The following is a 20431-nucleotide window of genomic DNA, read 5'->3' as shown; positions in this document are numbered from 1 at the left end:
CGGCGAGCTCTGTGCCCGGGGAGCTCTGTGCCCGGCGAGCTCTGTGCCCGGCGAGCTCTGTGCCCGGGGAGCTCTGTGCCCGGCGAGCTCTGTGCCCGGGGAGCTCTGTGCCCGGCGAGCTCTGTGCCCGGCGAGCTCTGTGCCCGGGGAGCTCTGTGCCCGGCGAGCTCTGTGCCCGGCGAGCTCTGTGCCCGGGGAGCTCTGTGCCCGGCGAGCTCTGTGCCCGGCGAGCTCTGTGCCCGGGGAGCTCTGTGCCCGGGGAGCTCTGTGCCCGGGGAGCTCTGTGCCCGGCGAGCTCTGTGCCCGGGGAGCTCTGTGCCCAGGGAGCTCTGTGCCCGGGGAGCTCTGTGCCCGGGGAGCTCTGTGCCCGGGGAGCTCTGTGCCCGGCGAGCTCTGTGCCCGGGGAGCTCTGTGCCCGGCGAGCTCTGTGCCCGGCGAGCTCTGTGCCCGGCGAGCTCTGTGCCCGGGGAGCTCTGTGCCCGGCGAGCTCTGTGCCCGGCGAGCTCTGTGCCCGGCGAGCTCTGTGCCCGGCGAGCTCTGTGCCCGGCGAGCTCTGTGCCCAGGGAGCTCTGTGCCCGGCGAGCTCTGTGCCCGGGGAGCTCTGTGCCCAGGGAGCTCTGTGCCCGGCGAGCTCTGTGCCCGGCGAGCTCTGTGCCCAGGGAGCTCTGTGCCCGGCGAGCTCTGTGCCCGGCGAGCTCTGTGCCCGGCGAGCTCTGTGCCCGGCGAGCTCTGTGCCCGGGGAGCTCTGTGCCCGGCGAGCTCTGTGCCCGGGGAGCTCTGTGCCCGGCGAGCTCTGTGCCCGGCGAGCTCTGTGCCCGGGGAGCTCTGTGCCCGGCGAGCTCTGTGCCCGGCGAGCTCTGTGCCCGGGGAGCTCTGTGCCCGGCGAGCTCTGTGCCCGGGGAGCTCTGTGCCCGGGGAGCTCTGTGCCCGGCGAGCTCTGTGCCCGGCGAGCTCTGTGCCCGGCGAGCTCTGTGCCCGGCAGGTCTGCGAACGGACTCGCCCAGGGGCGGTGCTGGGCAGGCGCAGGACGGAGCACTGCAGGGCTGAGGGCAGGAAGGGGCGCACGGGCGCCCCGATGGAGACGCTGCCGGAGGGCACAGCGGAGCGGTGGCCGGGGCGGGGACGGGGCCTGGCCGGGTGTGACTCCAGGCTCGACTCCGGGCTCAGGGGTGTTTTTCTTTTGCCCACAACCGGGTGTTCCCAAACCCGCCGGCTCTGCCCGGCCCTGCGCTTGTCGGGGAGCCGCCTCCGGGCCAGGTGCTCGGTGCTGGGGCAGCAGGTCGGGGAGCGGCTGGTGCCAGGGCCCCGGCCCCGCGAGGGTCGCAGCGGCGCTCGCTCTGCTCCCCGTTAGCTACCGCCCAAGGGCCTGGCTGGCAAAGTGTCCTGCAGCGTGGAGAGGGTCCCGCTCAGCCGGCCGCGTCTCCGGAGGCCCCGCCGGCAGCGCCAGGCCCACGCCGGCGTTTCCAAGGCAGGATCCCGCCAGCGCGAGAGGAGGCGGCCGGTCCTGGCTCCCCGTCACTGGAAATTGCCGTAGATCTTGAAGGAGTCCAGGTAGCTGAGGGCGAGCTGGTAGCAGAAGGTGTACTGCTCCTGGGGGAGAGGCTGTGCTGAGACGCCGGCGCTGGGCCCAGCCCGCCCCCCACACACCTGCTCTCGCCCCAGGGCGCGCCGAGCGTGGCCCCAGGCCAGACCTAGGCTCAGACACCAGCCCCGGCAGCCCTTCCCGCCCCTCCCCACCGGCAGTGCCAGACCCAGGAGGAGCCCGGCCCTCAGCCGCAGCCTCCCCCACCCACCCCGCACTGGCCCGGCAGGGTGCCCCACGTAAGGGCGCCATGAGCCCACACTGTAAAGTCCACGGGGCTGCCCCGCTGAAGCCTGTGGTGCTCCCTGGCCACGCCGTGGCCCCGGGCATGCGTGGAAGGGCTTGTGCCCGTGTCGGTGCCCCAGGCAGGCGGGGCCCTGGCAGGGCAAGGGGCAGCGTGTCTGACGTGACAGTGCCAGGAGGCTGCAGGTCTCGCCCCCAGCGCCCGGGGCTGGGGCTGTTTCCCTCTGGGGGCTCCGTGGCCCGTGCCGTGGGAACCAGGCTGGGACCCAGCTGCGGGAGGGCTGAGGGCAGCGCACGGGGTGCCAGGGGTGGCAGGGCCTTGGTTGGGAGCTGGGGCTCCCGGCCCGTCGGGCCCACGCGGGGACACGTACCTCCTCCCCGACCAGCTGCCAGCGCCGCCGCTTCAGCATCCTGACGGCCTGCGAGACGTCCAGCTGCCCCTCGCTGCGGATCTGCTCGCACAGCCAGCGGGCCGCGCAGAAGAGCCCGCAGCGGCTGGCCCCGTCCCTGCAGGGGGGACGCGCCGGTTGGATCGGGGTGGGCCGGGAGCTGTGGCCGGGGGCTCTGGGGCGAGCCCGGGGAGGAGCGGAGGGGGGGCTGCGCGGTGCGGCCGTTCCGACAGACGGGACCCGGACACGCCAGGCTCAGTGTGACGTGGGGGGGGGGGCTGTCCACTCTCGTGGCCCTGCGCCCACTCTGCCGGGCAGTCACTGGTGGCTGTGTGGGCGGGGGGCGACCCCTACTGGCCAGTATCTGTAGCGCTGCCCGGCGGGACGGCTGCCTTAAGTCAGGTAGGCAAAGACCCAACCTGTCAGACCGGTTGAGGGCAGGCGGGGAACAAAGGAAGGGAGGCTTCGGGGGAAGGGGCAGTCGCTGGCTGGGAACACGAAGGAGGCAGCCTAAACTGAAGGCTGAGGGTCTAGGGGGCGGAGGACCCCCCCACCCCAAGGGGTCTGAGGCATCCTGGCCCTGGCTCCTGTAGCCACGTCCCGGCTGTGCTGGGCTGTGTCCAGGAGCAGCAATAGCCCCCCTGTTCTCTGGCCGGTGGAGTCACATCTGGCTGCAGACGGGGGTGCAGGGTCGGGGGTCCCCGCCGCGCCGTCATAGCCAACCTCCCTGGGGGTGTCTGTGCCACGTGCCCCCCGCGCGGGAGCCGGGACCCCAGGCCCCTCGCGCCCGCTCACCAGCACGTGATGAGCAGGTGGCCGTCCTGGCTCGTGCGCTGGCTCCGCTCCACCTCCCCCAGCAGGCTGATGATGGTGGCCGGACGGCGGGGCAGCTGCTCCCGCATGGGCCAGTCGTCCACCTGCCAGACGCAGATCCGCAGCGCGGCCTTGTTGGGCTGGGGAGAGACGGGGAGGGGGTGGCTGCAGCTGCCTGGGGCCGGGGGAAGCCAGCCCTGGGCACCGGGCAGGAAGGGGGAACCTGGCGCGGGGGCTGCATGCCCTCAGGCCCTTCCACAAGCCCCTTGGCCCAGCCCCTGGAGCTGTGGGGCCGGGCACAGGGCCATGGGGCCCCTGAGGCAAACCTGGTCGGGGTGGTGAGAGGCTGCATCTCCCCCGACCCCACGCGTCAAAGCTCCCGCGAGATGCAGGGCCGGAGGGACCGTGAGGGCCACACAGACCTCGACCAGCCACGTCCCGCCCGGTCTGAGACCCTCCGTGAGGGGATCCCACGGCCGCCCTTGGCAGCCTGGTCCGAGCATGGCCCCCGGGGAGAAAACTCCTTCTTGTGCCAGCCGAGAGCGCTCGGGCTGCAGCGAGCGCCCGTCACATCGGGGCCCGATGGGAACAGCTTCCCCCCAGGCCCGGTAACAGCCCCCAGCTGTCGCCAGCCCCCGACTTCGCCCCCACCGGCGCTGGCCCGGATCTTTCAACGCTCCCCACCCGACAGGTTCTCCAGGCGCTTCCCACATGCGTGGCTCCCCGCCGCCCTATGAACTTGCCCGTCTCCCCTCAGACACGGGCCAGGACTCAGCCGAGGCCGCGCCTGCCGAGCGGAGCGGGATGGATGGAAGTGACAACGCCTGTCTACTTCCAGCGGGACTACCATGCTGCGCACGGGCCCTGCCTGCCTCCAGCGGGGCTGCCACGCTGCCCACGGGCCCTGCCTGCCTCCAGCGGGGCTGCCACGCTGCCCACGGGCCCTGCCTGCCTCCAGCAGGGCTGCCACGCTGCCCACGGGCCCTGCCTGCCTCCAGCGGGGCTGCCACGCTGCCCACGAGCCCTGCCTGCCTCCAGCGGGGCTGCCACGCTGCCCACGGGCCCTGCCTGCCTCCAGCGGGGCTGCCACGCTGCCCACGGGCCCTACCTGCCTCTAGCGGGGCTGCCACGCTGCCCACGGGCCCTACCTGCCTCTAGCGGGGCTGCCACGCTGCCCACGGGCCCTACCTGCCTCTAGTGGGGCTGCCACGCTGCCCACGGGCCCTGCCTGCCTCCAGAGGGACTACCACGCTGCGCACGGGCCCTGCCTGCCTCCAGCGGGGCTGCCACGCTGCCCACGGGCCCTGCCTGCCTCCAGCGGGGCTGCCACGCTGCCCACGGGCCCTGCCTGCCTCCAGCGGGACTGCCACGCTGCCCACGGGCCCTGCCTGCCTCCAGCGGGGCTGCCACGCTGCCCACGGGCCCTGCCTGCCTCCAGAGGGACTACCACGCTGCCCACGGGCCCTGCCTGTCTCCAGCGGGACTGCCACGCTGCCCACGGGCCCTGCCTGCCTCCAGCGGGGCTGCCACGCTGCCCACGGGCCCTGCCTGTCTCCAGCGGGGCTGCCACGCTGCCCACGGGCCCTGTCTGCCTCCAGCGGGGCTGCCACGCTGCCCACGGGCCCTGTCTGCCTCCAGCGGGGCTGCCACGCTGCCCACGGGCCCTACCTGCCTCTAGCGGGGCTGCCACGCTGCCCTCTGCCAAGGCTGGTTCCGAAAGGCAGCCAGAGGCTCCACCACCCTCTTCTGCCTCCTCGGCCCCTGTCCCGCCTTCTGTGGGGCAGGAATCACTACGAAGCAGTGAGGGGCCGGCCCTGCTCCCAGGGTCCCTCCTGGAGTCCCCCAGGGTATGTCTACACTACCCTCCTAGTTCGAACTAGGAGGGTAATGTATGCATACCGCACTTGCTAATGAAGCCCGGGATTTGAATTTCCCGGGCTTCATTAGCATAAGCGGGGAGCCGCCATTTTTAAATCCCCGCTGCTTCGAACCCCGTGTAGCGCGGCTACACGGGGCTCGAACTAGGTAGTTCGGACTAGGGTGCCTATTCCGAACTACCGTTACTCCTCGTTTCACGAGGAGTAACGGTAGTTCGGAATAGGACCCTAGTCCGAACTACCTAGTTCGAGCCCCGTGTAGCCGCGCTACACGGGGTTCGAAGCAGCGGGGATTTAAAAATGGCGGCTCCCCGCTTGTGCTAATGAAGCCCGGGAAATTCAAATCCCGGGCTTCATTAGCAAGTGCGGTATGCATACATTACCCTCCTAGTTCGAACTAGCGGGGTAGTGTAGACATACCCCCAGGGCCTTGGCCGTGCGAGGGGCCCCTCTGAATTAGCGGCCGGTAGCCAGCTCTGAATGTGAGCCGGGTCTCCGCCTGCTGGGGACAGGGCCCGAGGGCTGCCGTCAGGGGAAGGCCCAGGACTACCCCGCCCGGGGCAGGGCCTACCTGCTGCGTGTTGGTCACCGCGAGCGTGCGGACGGTGAAGGCAGCTCCCGGCTCCTCGGAGATCAGCTTGACGTGGAAATGGCCGTAAGAGGCCTCCCCATGTGCAGGCCAAAATGCCACGTACGTCTGGGGAGCGAGCACATGGATCTGTTCTCACACGCGTGCTCACCGGGCACACGGAACCCCGCACACGCAGCCACACGCCTCACACTGGCATGCAGGGAAAGGCACAGCCCCGCACACGCAGGACGTGTGCTCACAGATATGAACTCACCGGGCACACGGAACCCCACACACGCCTAACGCCGGCATGCGGGGCAGGTACCTAGCAGAGCTCTGGTGCGCACACACCCCAGGTGTGCCCACAGGCCGGCCCAGACAGTGACAGGGCATCTACCTCCCGTGTCCTCACACATGTACACGTGCGACTCCAGGGGCCGCCGGCGACTCCAGGCTGGGTCCGCAGGCCTAGGAGTGCACCGCCACGCCTGCACCACATGTCTCAGCCAGCCCCTGGGCCCCTCGGGCTCCGCTCGGCTGGGGTGAGCGGGGGCTTGGGTTACTGAACTGGGCGCCTTCAGCTGCCTGACATGCACGGACACAGACACACGCAGACACACATGGGCACACGCACAGACACAGACATGCACGGACACATGAGCACGGAGACGCAACTGTGGCGTAGTGGGGGTACCTGGCTGGTTTCTATGCTGCTGGCTCTGGGGTAACCCCCACTGGCTGCCGTGGGTACCACGACCCAGCAAAACAGGATGAGTCACTATGCAAACCAGTGGCCAGACACCCCCCATGGAGAGGAACAAAGGAAGGTGGATGCTGCCCTGGCTGGGGGGGGCAGGGCTGGAAGTTAGTGAGTTGGTTGCTGGCTGTCGGAGGGCATGGAGGAGAGCCTAGGGAAAGGGACTGGAGTTTAGGGGCCCAGTCTCCCCCATCTCAAGGGGGCCTGAGGCATCCTAGCCCAGTTCCTGTAACCAGATTACATCTGTGCTGCGCTGTGCTGGAGGAGCAATAAACCACCCTCAATTCCACTGGCTGGTGCAGTCTGTTTGTGCCATTTCGGGGTGCAGGAGACGGGGAACCCCCAACGCGCTGTCACAGCAACGCAGACACACACGGGAACCACAAACCAACACACATGGATACGCACAGGGACACGCGCACGGAGACACAGACATGCAGACGCACACATGCACAGACGCACAAACGTGGACACAGGCGCACAGAGACATGTGCAGATGCACACACAGACACGCATGGACACACATGGAGACATAAGCACAGAGACACTCACGGACACAGGCACGGAGACGCAGGCGCACACGGACACACGCAGAGCGACACCGGTGCGCAGACAGGCACACTGGGGATGGGAAGGACTCGTTGGCTGTGTGATAAGCAAATGCTTAGTGGAGAGTCGATGCCTCTTTCTACATACAGCAAAGGGGGGCAGGGGGAACTCAGAGATCCCGGGCTCCAGCGCGGCTTTTCCACGGAACCCAGGATCAGCAGGGGAGTCCCCCGCTGACCCCGCTCCGCGCGGCATTTCAACGCGGCAGGGAGCCCGGGGTCGGCGGGTTCCTCTGAGTCCCCTGCGGACGCCGGGCTCCCTGTGCGCTGCCAATTGGAAACGCACAAGAGCCGCCGCTGAGGACTCTGGGACATTTCCAAGCTGGCACCTGGGTGCAGCCCGGAATCGGGGGGATGTCCCACTGGCCCCGGGCTGCCCGCCGATTCCGCATCCCTCCTGGGAAATGTCCAATGGCCCCAGCGGGGCTCTTCTCCAGTCCAAAGGAGGGATGCGGAAGTGCCTCTCGACTAGTGGAGTAGCCAATTCACCGCCAGGTAAGATCCCTTGCGCAGACACACACGGACACACCCACATGCATGGCCACAGGCAGAAAGACACAGGCGCACAGAGACACACACGGACACACCCACATGCATGGCCACAGGCAGAAAGACACAGGCACACAGAGACACACACACACACACACTCACAGACACACACGGACACACCCACATGCATGGCCACAGGCAGAAAGACACAGGCGCACAGAGACACACACACACACACACTCACAGACACACCCACATGCATGGCCACAGGCAGAAAGACACAGGCACACAGAGACACGCTGTGACGTAGTGGGGGTACCTGGCTGGTTTCTATGCTGCTGGCTCTGGGGTAACCCCCACTGGCTGCCGTGGGTACCACGACCCAGCAAAACAGGATGAGTCACTATGCAAACCAGTGACCAGACACCCCCATGGAGAGGAACAAAGGAAGGGGGATGCTGCCCTGGCTGGGGGGCAGGGCTGGAAGAGAGTTAGTGAGTTCCTGGCTGGAAGGCAGGGAAGAAGGAGCTGGGGAGGGGGCTGGGACTCCCCCATCTCAAGGGGGCACTGAGGCCTCTTAGCCCCAGTTCCTGTAACCAGATTACATCTGTGCTGCGCTGTGCTGGAGGAACAATAAACAACCTCCATTCTACTGGCTGGCGGAGTCTGTTCATGCCATTTCGGGGGTGCAGGAGATGGGAAAATCCCGACGCGTCATCACACACGCGCACACAGACACGCCCGGACACGCAGACACACGCGCGGAGACATGCCATTGTCCCCAGGCTCCCTGCAGATGGGGCCAGCGTGTGCCGGTGAGGGGGAGCAAGCAGCCACGTCCCACAGACCCATGGACGGACGGACGGACACTCCCCATGCCCAACCCCCTGCACACAGGAATGCGCCCACCCTCCCGGGTGCTCCCCGGCTTCCGGCACTGCCTCCCACGGCCCGACGGGCGGCCCAGCCGGCAGGTCTGTCCCACCCGGGAGCCGGACGGGCAGATCCGGGGTCGCGGCGGGGCCCGGTGGCGGGGATGGGGGGAGGGAGCTGTGGTTCTCCGAGCGCCGGCAGGGAACAGGCGCGGGTCAGCTGCCCCTCTGTGCCCGCGAGCCCCTGGCTCCGAGCTGCTGGCGCCCGGCAAGGCCCCTGGCCCAGTCTGACCTGGTCCAGCTCCTCCAGGCGGTTCAGCATGACCAGCGCGCTGCAGGTGTAGTCCCAGAGCAGGGCCCAGAAATCCCCCAGTGTCTCCCGCAGCGGCAGCTGGGTCACAATGGTGCTGTCGTCTTCCACGTATGCCTGCGGACGGACGGACGGACACGGTGGGGGCACCAGCCAGCTCCCCTGCGCCGCGCACTGCCTGCCCCCCACCCGCCTTCTGCCCGCCCTGCGCCCGCCCCGTCGGCCCCGCGCCTGCTCCACAATTGCCCTCTGCTCGCCCCAACCTGCCCTGCACCCACGCCTGCTCCGCGATCACCCTCCACCCGCCCCCCACCTGCCCTCTGCCCGCCCCACGCCCTTGTTGCTGGTCCTGGCCTTGCCATGGCGCCACCCAGCCACTGAACCCCAGCGCACAGGGGCTGTGACGCTGCCCTGGACCGTCCCACCCCAGCCTCAGGCTCTGGACCCCACCTGCCCCTCCAACCACCTGCCAGAGCCGCCCAGAGGCCACGCCAGGCCGAGGGGCGCGGCACAGCCGGCCTGCGGGGCGGGGGACGTGGCACGGGGCACTGAAGCTGACCCTGAGGGACTGTGTCCCGGGGCAGCCGGTAGCTGGGCACTGGCCAGCAGGGAGAAGGGCCGGGTCCTGTGCTGGTCCCAGGAGGGGCTGGGGAGCTCCAGGGCCGTGCGGGCAGAGGGAGCCGGAGCCTTACGCCAACAAAGACTGCGTTGATGTAGCCGGGCGAGCCATCGGCCTTCAGGGAGGACATCAGGATGGGGCGGCTGCAATCGGCTGTGGGCGGAAGGAGAAAGGGTGAGTCTGAGCCGGCCTGTCGGCCGAGCAGCCCAGCCCCCCCCCCCAAGCTGTGGTGAGCAGACCCCGTCTGATTCCGGTGCCAGGGGCACCCTCTGCCCTGCAGGGTGGGGGCCTGGCAGCACAGGGCCGGGGGGGCCAGCTGGGGAACCGGGAGGCTGGCCGGGAATAATAACGGGGTGATTATCAACGACCTGGCTGAGGGGATGGATTGCAAGTTCACAGATGACACTAAGCTGGGGGGAGAGGTAGACATGCTTAAGGGCAGAGATAGGGTCCAGAGTGACTTAGACAAATTGGAGGATTGGGCCACAAGAAATCTGATGAGGTTCAACAAGGACAAGTGCAGTCTCTTGCATTTGGGATGGAAGCAGCAGTTCTGCAGAAAAGGACCTGGGGGTTACAGTGGATGAGAAGCTGGAGAGGAGTCAACAGGGGCCCTTGTAGCCAAGAAGGCTAATGGCATATTAGGGGCATTAGGAGGAGCATTGCCAGCAGATCCAGAGATGTCATCATTCCCCTTCATTCGGCTTTGGTGAGGCCGCATCTGGAGTATTGTGTCCAGTTCTTCCCTTCTCCCCCCACTACAGGAAGGATGTGGGCGCACTGGAGAGGGGCCAGCGGAGGGCGACCAAAATGATTAGGGGGCTGGAGCACATGACCTACGGGGAGAGGCTGAGGGACTTGGGTCTGTTCAGTCTGCAGAAGAGAAGAGTGAGGGGGGATTTGAGAGCAGCCTGCAACTCCCTGAAGGGGGGTCCAGAGAGGCTGGCGAGAGGCTGTTCTCAGTGGGGGCAGAACAAGGAGCAGTGGGCCCAAGTTACAGTGGGGGGGGGGTCTAGGTTGAAGATTAGGAAAAACTATTTCCCCAGGCGGGTGGGGAAGCGCTGGGCTGGGTTCCCGAGGGAGGGGGGAATCTCCGTCCCTAGAGGTGTCTAAGACCTGACTTGTCCAAGCCCTGGCTGGGCTGATGGAGTCGGGGCTGGTCCTGCCCTGGGCAGGGGGCCGGGCTCGGTGCCTCCTGCGGGCTCGGCGCGCCCCGGGGTTCTGTGATCCTCAGGACTGCCCGGGCGTGGGGCCCGCCTGCCACCGTGTTACCTGGCAGGATCGCCGGGTTGCGGTTCTTGGGCCGGTTGCTGGGCTGCTGGGCCTCGCGGCATGGCGAGAGCTGGAAGAATTCGGAAAACTTCTGCAGGGCCTGCAGGACGGGAGAGTTCGGCAGGGTCAGCTCTCAGCCATGGCTCCCTGCCTCCACCCACCATGCCCAGTGCCCACCTCCGTGCACAGCTCAGCCACCCCAGGGTGATAGGCCACGCCGAGGGGCGCCTGCCACACACCGATTCCCACTGGGGCGCCTGGGGAGGCAGCAAGCCTGAGGGCCACTCTGCTGTGCCACATGTCACAAGAGGGCCTGCCACGTCTCCACATGCTGCTCTCAGACACCACGGAGCACCGGGCACCTGCCACGTCTCCACAGCCTGGGACACGCTGCTCCCAGATGCCACGGAGCACCAAGGACCTGCCACGTCTCCACAGCCCGCGACACGCTGCTCCCAGACGCCACGGAGCACCAAGGACCTGCCACGTCTCCACAGCCCAGGACACGCTGCTCCCAGATGCCACGGAGCACCAAGGACCTGCCACGTCTCCACAGCCCGCGACACGCTGCTCCCAGACGCCACAGAGCACCAAGGACCTGCCACGTCTCCACAGCCCGGGACACACTGCTCCCACACGCCACGGAGCACCAAGGACCTGCCACGTCTCCACAGCCCGGGGCACACTGCTCCCAGACGCCACAGAGCACCAAGGACCTGCCACGTCTCCACAGCCCGGGACACGCTGCTCCCAGACGCCACAGAGCACCAAGGACCTGCCACGTCTCCACAGCCCGGGGCACACTGCTCCCAGACGCCACAGAGCACCAAGGACCTGCCACGTCTCCACAGCCCGGGACATGCTGCTCCCACACGCCACGGAGCCCCTAATATGTCCTGCATCCCAGGAAACGCTGCTCCCAGACAGTACAAGGCACCAAGGCCCAAAGGGAGGGAGACTTGGCCAGTGTCACAAAGCACATTCATGGCCACACAGGGAGCAGGACCAGGAGCCCTGGCTCCCAGCCCCCTGCTCTGGGCACAGCAGCCCTGCTTCCCTGGACTGGGGAGACGGCAGAGGCCAGATCCCTGGGGGCGAGTCTCAGAGCCTGGGCCAGCCCCGCGGTTCCTCCCCCAGGTACCTTGAACTCCCGCGAGAACCCGTTGCTCCGCGTCTGGGCGTCGGGCTCATGCAGCCGGCCGACGTGGCTGTGGATGCTCTCCACTGGGACCCCGGTGGCACCGCACAGCACCCCCTCCAGCAGCACCTCGTACAGGAAGGCGTACTGCTCCTGGGGAGGGGAACACAGACGTCAGCCCCACAGCAGGGGCCGGCACGTGGGGCCAGAGCCTCATGCCACGTCTGGGGGGAGCCCAGGTACCATGCGCCATCAGCTGCACCCCACGGCCCGACTGGAGTCCCAGCCCTGCCCCCACCACTCTCACGCCCACGGAACAGACTGGTGGCACATTCCTCGTGGGGGAGCCCCCATTTTATACCCCACCCCCAACCCATCCTGTGGCCCCACATGGCGGAAACCCTCCTTTTGGCACCTGTGGCCTGAGCCTGCCAGTGCTGCCAGGCCAGACACTACAGTGATGGGCCCAGAGCAGACAACAGCTACAGGGATGGGCTAGCGGCCTCCGCCACATTTCTGCTGCCCGCTGCAGAGTGCCACCATCTGGGAGACACGCCCCCTGCAGCCACGCCCCTCCAGGGAGCCAGGAGCACGGGGCCGAGCCGTGGAACATGCTCATGCTTGTGCTCCTGAGGAAGGAGACGATCCCCCGGGACCTTGCTGGGCGTAGAGCCCCCCCAACGGCAGCCGGGCGGTCGGCTCCCTGCAGGCGCGTGTGGGCTGTTCCCAGCCCAGGGACACCCCAGGAGCCGGTACCAGTCCAGGATGATCTAGATCCTGCCATGGGGGGTTCTGCCACCCCGCCGCCCGGGACTGAGAGCTCCCCTCGGAGACAGGAACCCCAAATCCAGCACTGCTGGCTCCCTGCAGCTGGGCCACATGCTACATGGCTGGGCTGGCTCTCAGGGCCAAATCCATGCACCGGGGCCCTTGGGGTGGGGGCAGTAACCGGCCTGCCCCGGGCCCAGGAGCTGACATCAGCAGCCAGCGGGTGGTACCCTGACGGCCACGGGTGCAGACGGCACCAGGTTCCTGCCCTTTGAACTGGGCACAGCAGGCCAGGAGGGCAGAAAACCCCTGGTCCCGGAGGGCTCCAGGCATGCTAGGGCCCTGGAACCCAGCTGAGCGTCTCATCGGAAGAATCCCGTTGTCACTGTGACGTAGTGGGGGTGCTGTCTCCTTTGTGACCCAGTGCTCCTGTGCTGTGTGGCACCCACTGACTCACTTCCCCTGTGCATTGGCCCAGACACCTCGTCCCAGCCTGAGCAGGGAACAGCCCTGTTCCCAGGAGGAGACACAGAAGAAGAGAGGCAGAGACTGTCCCCAGGCCGGGGGAGGGGCCGGGGAGCTGGGTCGGTCTCGGCTGGGCTGGGGAGTGCGGATGTTTTGGACCAAGGAAGGGGGTGAAGCCCCTTCCCCCCAAGAGGACTAAGGCTCTGCCCTGGCTCCGGGGTTAACGTCGCTCCTGCGCTGCGCTGTCTCAGAGCAATAACCCTCCTGCTCTCCCGGCCGGCGGAGAGTCCCCTCTGGGGCTACTCTAGACGGGAAGCCTCTTCTGAAAAAGAGTCTAGACCACGACCGGGACTTTCGAGAAAGCAAGCCGCTTTTCCGGGAGAGAGCACCCAGGCAGACTGGATGCTCTTTCGAAAAAAGACTGGATGCGTTGGGGTTTTCCCGTCTCCTGCATCCCCATAGTGGCATGAACAGGCTCCCCCAGCCAGTAGAACAGAGGTGGTTTATTGCTCCTCCAGGATACAGCCCAGCACAGATGTCATCTGGTTACAGGACAGGCCTAGGATGCCTCAGCCCCCCTTGAGATGGGGGAGCCTGGGCCCCTAAATCCCAGCCCCTTTCCCTAGGCTGTCTCCTCCATGCTCCCAGACAGAAACTAACTCCCTCACTTCCAGCCCTGCCTCCAGCCAGGGCTCCACCCCCCTTCTTCCCATTGTTCCGCTCCCTAGGAGATCACTGGTCAGACAGGTTCTTAGTCCCTTTGCATAATGACTCATCCCCTGCCCTGCTGGGCCGTGCTGCAGCCAGCGGAGGTCACCCACAGCCCACTGCCCTTGGGGACGGAGAGGGGAAGAGGGGGGCTTTCTGCAACCGGCCCCCTCTCAGCCTTTTCTCTCTGTTAATGAACCATCCCCTGGCAGATGCTACAGGACGGGCCCAGCGAGCTCGGTGGGGTGGGATCCGACGTGTAACTGGACCTGGGGCTGGGCCTTTGGGACTGGGAGAGCCTGCTGGGAGGTGGGGGATGGAATAGAACCTCTCCGCTGTGTAACGGGGGCTGGGGGGCACAGGGAGCACTGGGGTGTCTGAGCGGAGGTGGGGGATGGGTTATAACCTCTCTCCTGTGTAAGGGGGGTTGGGGGGGGCACAGGGAGCACTGGGGTGTCTGAGGGGAGGTGGGGGATGGGTTAGAACCTCTCCCCTGTGTAAGGGGGTCTGGGGGGCACAGGGAGCACTGGGGTGTCTGAGGGGAGGTGGGGGATGGGTTAGAACCTCTCCCCGGTGTGAAGGCGGCTGGGGGGGCACAGGGAGCACTGGAGTGTCTGAGGGGATTTGCTGGGGAGGCTCCTTGCTGGCCGGGGGGGCAGCTGAGGCGCTGGGTGCGGCTGGTTCGGTGCCGTGCGGGGGGGACCCAGGCTGGGGCTGTGAGTAGCCCTGGCTCTGAGCCCCTCGCCCTGGCCCGCCCCCCAGCGCTGCCCCAGCCCCACTTGGTACACTGCACCCATTTGAAACGTGAACGGGTTAAAATACCCGTTTAACTGGTTAACTGGCCCGGCGCCGCGGGGGGAGGGGGAGGGCTGTTCCCGTTCGGCCGGGCTCCGGGCTCCCCAGTAGGGACGCTGGTGGGGCGCTGGGTGAGCCCTTCCCATCCCTGCTCCTCACTGTGGTCTGCACCATGCTGACGCGCTGCTCCCGCAGACTCTGCACGCAGCGGAAGACGTCCACGCTGCCCTCGGCCCGCGCCATCTTGAGGAGGAAGTCCAGGGCGATGAAGGTGCCTGTGCGGCCGATCCCTGCGCTGGGGAGACGGGCAGGGAGTGAGGCGCTCGCCGGCCCCGCACCCCCCGCACCCCGCGCCCTGCGCCCAGTACCTGCAGTGCACGAGCACGGGCCCGACAGGCGCCTCCGCCGCCCGCTTGTTCACCATCTCCACCAGCTGCAGCAGCCGGGCCGGGTTGCTGGGGACCCCGTGGTCCGGCCACAGCAGGTAGTGGAACTGCTTCACGTGGCGCGGGACGGGCGAGCCTGCCTGCGGAGAGCCACAGGGGAGCCGTGGGGCGGAGGGGGAGGGAGCCCCAGAGCCCTGTGGGCACGGAGCTGCCTGGCTGGGCAGGGCTGGCGGCGGGGCGGGACCCGGGCAGGCGAGGCCACTTGGCATCCAGCCCGGCCATGCACCCGGGCCAGCCACGCTGCACGGGGGAGCCGGCCTCCGCCCAGCCCAAAGCCGGTCTCTGCGCAGGCGGGGTCTTCGTCGCCCTGCCCACCTCTCCCGGGACAGCTGCAGCGCAGGGCATGTCCCATGGCCCAGCCCGCCCGCCCACCCCGGGATGGGGACCTCCAAACGCCCCGCCCCGCCCGCCCACCCCGGGAATGGACCATCCAAACGCCCCGCCCCGCCCGCCCACCCCGGGAATGGACCATCCAAACGCCCCGCCCCGCCCGCCCACCCCGGGATGGGGACCTCCAAACGCCCCGCCCCGCCCGCCCACCCCGGGATGGGGATCTCCAAACGCCCCGCCCCGCCCGCCCACCCCGGGATGGGGATCTCCAAACGCCCCGCCCCGCCCGCCCACCCCGGGAATGGACCATCCAAACGCCCCGCCCCGCCCGCCCACCCCGGGAATGGACCATCCAAACGCCCCGCCCCGCCCGCCCACCCCGGGATGGGGATCTCCAAACGCCCCGCCCCGCCCGCCCACCCCGGGATGGGGACCTCCAAACGCCCCGCCCCGCCCGCCCACCCCGGGAATGGACCATCCAAACGCACCGCCCCGCCCGCCCACCCCGGGAATGGACCATCCAAACGCCCCGCCCCGCCCGCCCACCCCGGGATGGGGACCTCCAAACGCCCCGCCCAGCCCGCCCACCCCGGGATGGGGACCTCCAAACGCCCCACCCCGCCCCGCCCGCCCACCGCGGGATGGGGACCTCCAAACGCCCCGCCCCGCCTGCCCACCCCGGGATGGGGACCTCCAAACGCCCCGCCCAGCCCGCCCACCCCGGGATGGGGACCTCCAAACGCCCCGCCCAGCCCGCCCACCCCGGGATGGGGACCTCCAAACGCCCCGCCCAGCCCGCCCACCCCGGGATGGGGACCTCCAAACGCCCCGCCCCGCCCGCCCACCCCGGGATGGGGACCTCCAAACGCCCCGCCCCGCCTGCCCACCCCGGGATGGGGATCTCCAAACGCCCCACCCCGCCCCGCCCGCCCACCCCGGGATGGGGACCTCCAAACGCCCCGCCCCGCCCGCCCACCCCGGGATGGGGACCTCCAAACGCCCCGCACAGCCCGCCCACCCCGGGATGGGGACCTCCAAATGCCCCGCCCCGCCTGCCCACCCCGGGATGGGGATCTCCAAACGCCCGCCCCGCCCGCCCACCCCGGGATGGGGACCTCCAAACGCCCCGCCCCGCCCGCCCACCCCGGGAATGGACCGTCCAAATGCCCCGCCCCGCCTGCCCACCCCGGGATGGGGATCTCCAAACACCCCGCCCCGCCCGCCCACCCCGGGAATGGACCGTCCAAATGCCCCGCCCCGCCTGCCCACCCCGGGATGGGGATCTCCAAACGCCCCGCCCCGCCCGCCCACCCCGGGAATGGACCATCCAAACGCCCCGCCCCGCCCGCCCACCCCGGGAATGGACCATCCAAACGCCCCGCCCAGCCTGCCCACCCCGGGAATGGACCATCCAAACGCCCCGCCCCGCCTGCCCACCCCGGGAATGGACCGTCCAAATGCCCCGCCTGCCCACCCCGGGAATGGACCGTCCAAATGCCCCGCCCCGCCTGCCCACCCCGGGATGGGGATCTCCAAACGCCCCGCCCCGCCCGCCCACCCCGGGAATGGACCATCCAAACGCCCCGCCCCGCCCGCCCACCCCGGGAATGGACCATCCAAACGCCCCGCCCAGCCTGCCCACCCCGGGAATGGACCATCCAAACGCCCCGCCCCGCCTGCCCACCCCGGGAATGGACCGTCCAAATGCCCCGCCTGCCCACCCCGGGAGGGGGACCCTCCGAACGCCCCGCCCTGCTGCCCACCGGGGGGGCAGGGCTGCTGGTGAAGCTGAAGGCGACGCCCCCACCTGGCTACCTTACCTGCTGCAGGCGGAAGGTGCGTGTGACCAGGCCGCTGGCTGCCCAGGTGCTGCTGAGGGTCACGGCGAGGCCCCCGTAGGCCTGCTCCCCCTCCGGCCAGTACTGCTCACACTTGGGCTGCAGAGCGGGACGCCAGGCGCTGAGACCCACGTCCTGCCCTCCGCGGAGAGGGCTGTGGGGGGAGGGGCCTCGGGTGGTCTGGCCTCCCCTCCGGTGCCCTGCACACGCCCGCTAGGCCACCCTGCGGCCGCGGACAGACCAGCCCCGACAGCGGCCTGGCGGTGGGGTGGGTGCTGGCCCCATCCCCACCCATCCAAGTGGCAGGTGGAGGCTGGGGGGCTGGTCTGTGCCCCCTCCCCTCGCAGTCTCTGGCTCTCCTCCCCGTCTCCATCTCTGCCCCGGGGCACCGTGCCCTTCGCCCGTCATACCCGGCCCATGCGGGACCCTCTCCGCCTCCTTCCCCTGGCTCCCCTCCCAGAGCGAGTCTCCCCTGGCCTGGCGCTGGCTGGGAGGGGCTGGGGGGCTCTGGGGCCGGCCCCACAGGGAGCTGGGGTCTCTACCTTGTTCTGCTCCACCAGGCCGGTTAACATCACAATGGTCGAGACCTTCTCCTGCCAGATCATCTGCCAGAAATCCAGCACCGTGCCCGGCAGCGGGCCTGCGGGAGGGAAGCGCCACGTTGGGGCGTGGACCTGCTCCTGCCCCGGGCAGGGCGGCTGCCCCGCCCCCCTGCTACGGCCTGCGAGGGCCTGGCAACGCCCCCGCGCGCCCGGGAACCCCGCTACACCGCCCGGGGCCGGCCCTGCGCAGCCCGCCCAGAGAGCACCCGGGCGAGGTACCAGGCACGAGCGGGGCTGGGCGCGGGAGAAGGAGCCCGTTCCCGAGGGGGACGTGCTGGGCGCGTGAGCGGGACCCCGGGGGTCGGACACAGGCCCCTGTTCCCGGCCTCGGGGCCATGGCTCCGGAAGTGAGGCGGCAGGTTTGGAACCGGCCGAGGAAACCCTTTCGCACACCGTGCGCTGAGCGTGCGGAACTCCCTGCCGCGAGGTTCCCCAGGGCTCCGCGCAGCGGGGCAGCGCTGGCCAGAGGGAGATTTCTCTGCGGCCGGCCATGGCCCTGCCTGGCAGTAGCGCTCACCCTGGGCAGCGATGAAGAAGTAGGGACTCCGGTAGCCCTGAGGGAGGGAGACAGGGCCAGCGTTAGTCACGTGGTCTCAGCCCGGGGCCCGTCCTGAGCTGGGCCCATCCCCGCCGCCCGCGGGAGCCAAGCCCGCTCTCCAACCACGGGAGCTTCCCTTCCCAAGCAGTGCACTGCTCCGGGGCCCACGGATCCAGGCTCAGCTGGGGAGGGGCCGCCCGGCTCCTGCCACGTCTGGTGGCCCGGGAAGCCCCCGGCCCCGTGTCCCCAGCATGGGAGCGGGGGGACCAGCCAGCCCACGATAAGGGGCTTGGCCTTATGTCTGCAGCGATGCCCCTGCTCCCCCCCCAACTCAATTTCCACCCCTGCTACCTGCTCACCCCTGGCACCGAGCAGGCCCCCGTGTGCAGCTGCTGCCCAGAGCCTGCGTGTCCCGGAGCCCCCACAAGCCCCCCGCCTGAGCCGCGGCGCCCCGGTACCCACGTCCACGTGGCTGGCGTTGATGTAATCCGCTCCGGGGTCGGAGGAACGCAGCACCACCCGGCAGTGGTCATCTGAACGGCAAAGGGCACCGGTCACTGAGCAGCCGAGCCCCTGCCCAGGCTCCCACACGACCAGGCACGGCACGGCCCCCTTCACCGTCCCTGCGGCCCTCTGCATTGCTCAGAGCAGGAAGCACAGCCCCGCCCCGCCTGGCGTCCCTTGGCAGCCTGGCCTCAGTTCCCCACCTGCACAATGGGCACAACAGCCCAGCCCCACCGGCCAGGGCAGCCGCCTCAGGCCTGCACCCCGGGCAGGGAGAAGGGAGAGAGACCTCTCCATGCGGGGTCGGGCGGGGGGGCAGAGCAGAACTGTCGGAGCCGACATTCGCTCAGAACAGCGGGGGGGCACTTGACCTCGGGAAAGTCCCGCGAGAGCGACACTGGGGGCTCCGCTTTACAGAGCCGCGGGAAGTGGCACCTCCACCGTCACCGGCCCACAGCCCCGCATGGGGCAGCGTGACTGGCAGGGGACAGTGAGCCCCCAGAGTCACCATCACCCCAGTGCTGTACAGTGCCCCAGCGCCCGCTAAGAAGGGAGAGCTCCCTATGGTGTCACCGCCCCGCTGTACAGCGCCATGCCGGGCACTGCCCCTGCGCCCCCCGCAAACGGAGCGCTCCCCTAGGCGTCACCCGCCCCGCTGTACAGCGCCATGCCGGGCACCGCCCCTGCGCCCCCCGCAAACGGAGCGCTCCCCACGTCACCCGCCCCGCTGTACAGCGCCATGCCGGGCACTGCCCCTGCGCCCCCCGCAAACGGAGCGCTCCCCTCGGCGTCACCGCCCCGCTGTACAGCGCCATGCCGGGCACCGCCCCTGCGCCCCCCGCAAACGGAGCGCTCCCCTCGGCGTCACCTGCCCCGCTGTACAGCGCCATGCCGGGCACCGCCCCTGCGCCCCCCGCAAACGGAGCGCTCCCCTCGGCGTCACCGCCCCGCTGTACAGCGCCATGCCGGGCACCGCCCCTGCGCCCCCCGCAAACGGAGCGCTCCCCTCGGCGTCACCGCCCCGCTGTACAGCGCCATGCCGGGCACCGCCCCTGCGCCCCCCGCAAACGGAGCGCTCCCCTCGGCGTCACCCGCCCCGCTGTACAGCGCCATGCCGGGCACCGCCCCTGCGCCCCCCGCAAACGGAGCGCTCCCCTCGGCGTCACCGCCCCGCTGTACAGCGCCATGCCGGGCACCGCCCTGCGCCCCCTGCAAACGGAGCGCTCCCCTCGGCGTCACCGCCCCGCTGTACAGCGCCATGCCGGGCACCGCCCTGCGCCCCCCGCAAACGGAGCGCTCCCCTCGGCGTCACCGCCCCGCTGTACAGCGCCATGCCGGGCACCGCCCCTGCGCCCCCCGCAAACGGAGCGCTCCCCACGTCACCCGCCCCGCTGTACAGCGCCATGCCGGGCACTGCCCCTGCGCCCCCCGCAAACGGAGCGCTCCCCTAGGCGTCACCCGCCCCGCTGTACAGCGCCATGCCGGGCACCGCCCCTGCGCCCCCCGCAAACGGAGCGCTCCCCACGTCACCCGCCCCGCTGTACAGCGCCATGCCGGGCACCGCCCTGCGCCCCCCGCAAACGGAGCGCTCCCCTAGGCGTCACCCGCCCCGCTGTACAGCGCCATGCCGGGCACCGCCCCTGCGCCCCCCGCAAACGGAGCGCTCCCCTCGGTGTCACCCGCCCCGCTGTACAGCGCCATGCCGGGCACCGCCCCTGTGCCCCCCGCAAACGGAGCGCTCCCCTCGGTGTCACCCGCCCCGCTGTACAGCGCCATGCCGGGCACCGCCCCTGCGCCCCCCACAAACGGAGCGCTCCCCTCGGCATCACCGCCCCGCTGTACAGCGCCATGCCGGGCACCGCCCCTGCGCCCCCCGCAAACGGAGCGCTCCCCACGT

General features: G+C 69.5%; 1 protein-coding gene across 1 annotated transcript in view; it reads right to left on the bottom strand.

The window, feature by feature from the left end:
- Positions 1-852: 852 nt before the first annotated feature.
- LOC106732952 (receptor-type tyrosine-protein phosphatase kappa-like) overlaps positions 853-20431 on the bottom strand; it is a 69360-nt gene continuing 49781 nt past the window's right edge. The window contains exons 19-32 of the mRNA XM_089779545.1: positions 18493-18563; positions 18010-18046; positions 17433-17530; positions 16873-16989; positions 14645-14802; positions 14436-14571; positions 11544-11693; positions 10403-10502; positions 9204-9283; positions 8494-8628; positions 5476-5601; positions 3010-3167; positions 2197-2332; positions 853-1590 (exon numbers count right to left, since the gene is read on the bottom strand). Coding sequence (XP_089635671.1) covers positions 1516-1590; positions 2197-2332; positions 3010-3167; positions 5476-5601; positions 8494-8628; positions 9204-9283; positions 10403-10502; positions 11544-11693; positions 14436-14571; positions 14645-14802; positions 16873-16989; positions 17433-17530; positions 18010-18046; positions 18493-18563 — 1577 coding nt within the window. The 3' untranslated portion in view covers positions 853-1515. The remainder of the gene's footprint in view (positions 1591-2196; positions 2333-3009; positions 3168-5475; positions 5602-8493; positions 8629-9203; positions 9284-10402; positions 10503-11543; positions 11694-14435; positions 14572-14644; positions 14803-16872; positions 16990-17432; positions 17531-18009; positions 18047-18492; positions 18564-20431) is intronic.

This window comes from Pelodiscus sinensis, chromosome 6, assembly GCF_052426305.1.
Source record: "Pelodiscus sinensis isolate ZL-2025 chromosome 6, ASM5242630v1, whole genome shotgun sequence".
NCBI classification, from domain to species: Eukaryota; Metazoa; Chordata; order Testudines; family Trionychidae; genus Pelodiscus; species Pelodiscus sinensis.
Note: the sequence above shows the minus strand (reverse complement) of the source record. Positions and strands in the feature narration are given on the sequence as shown.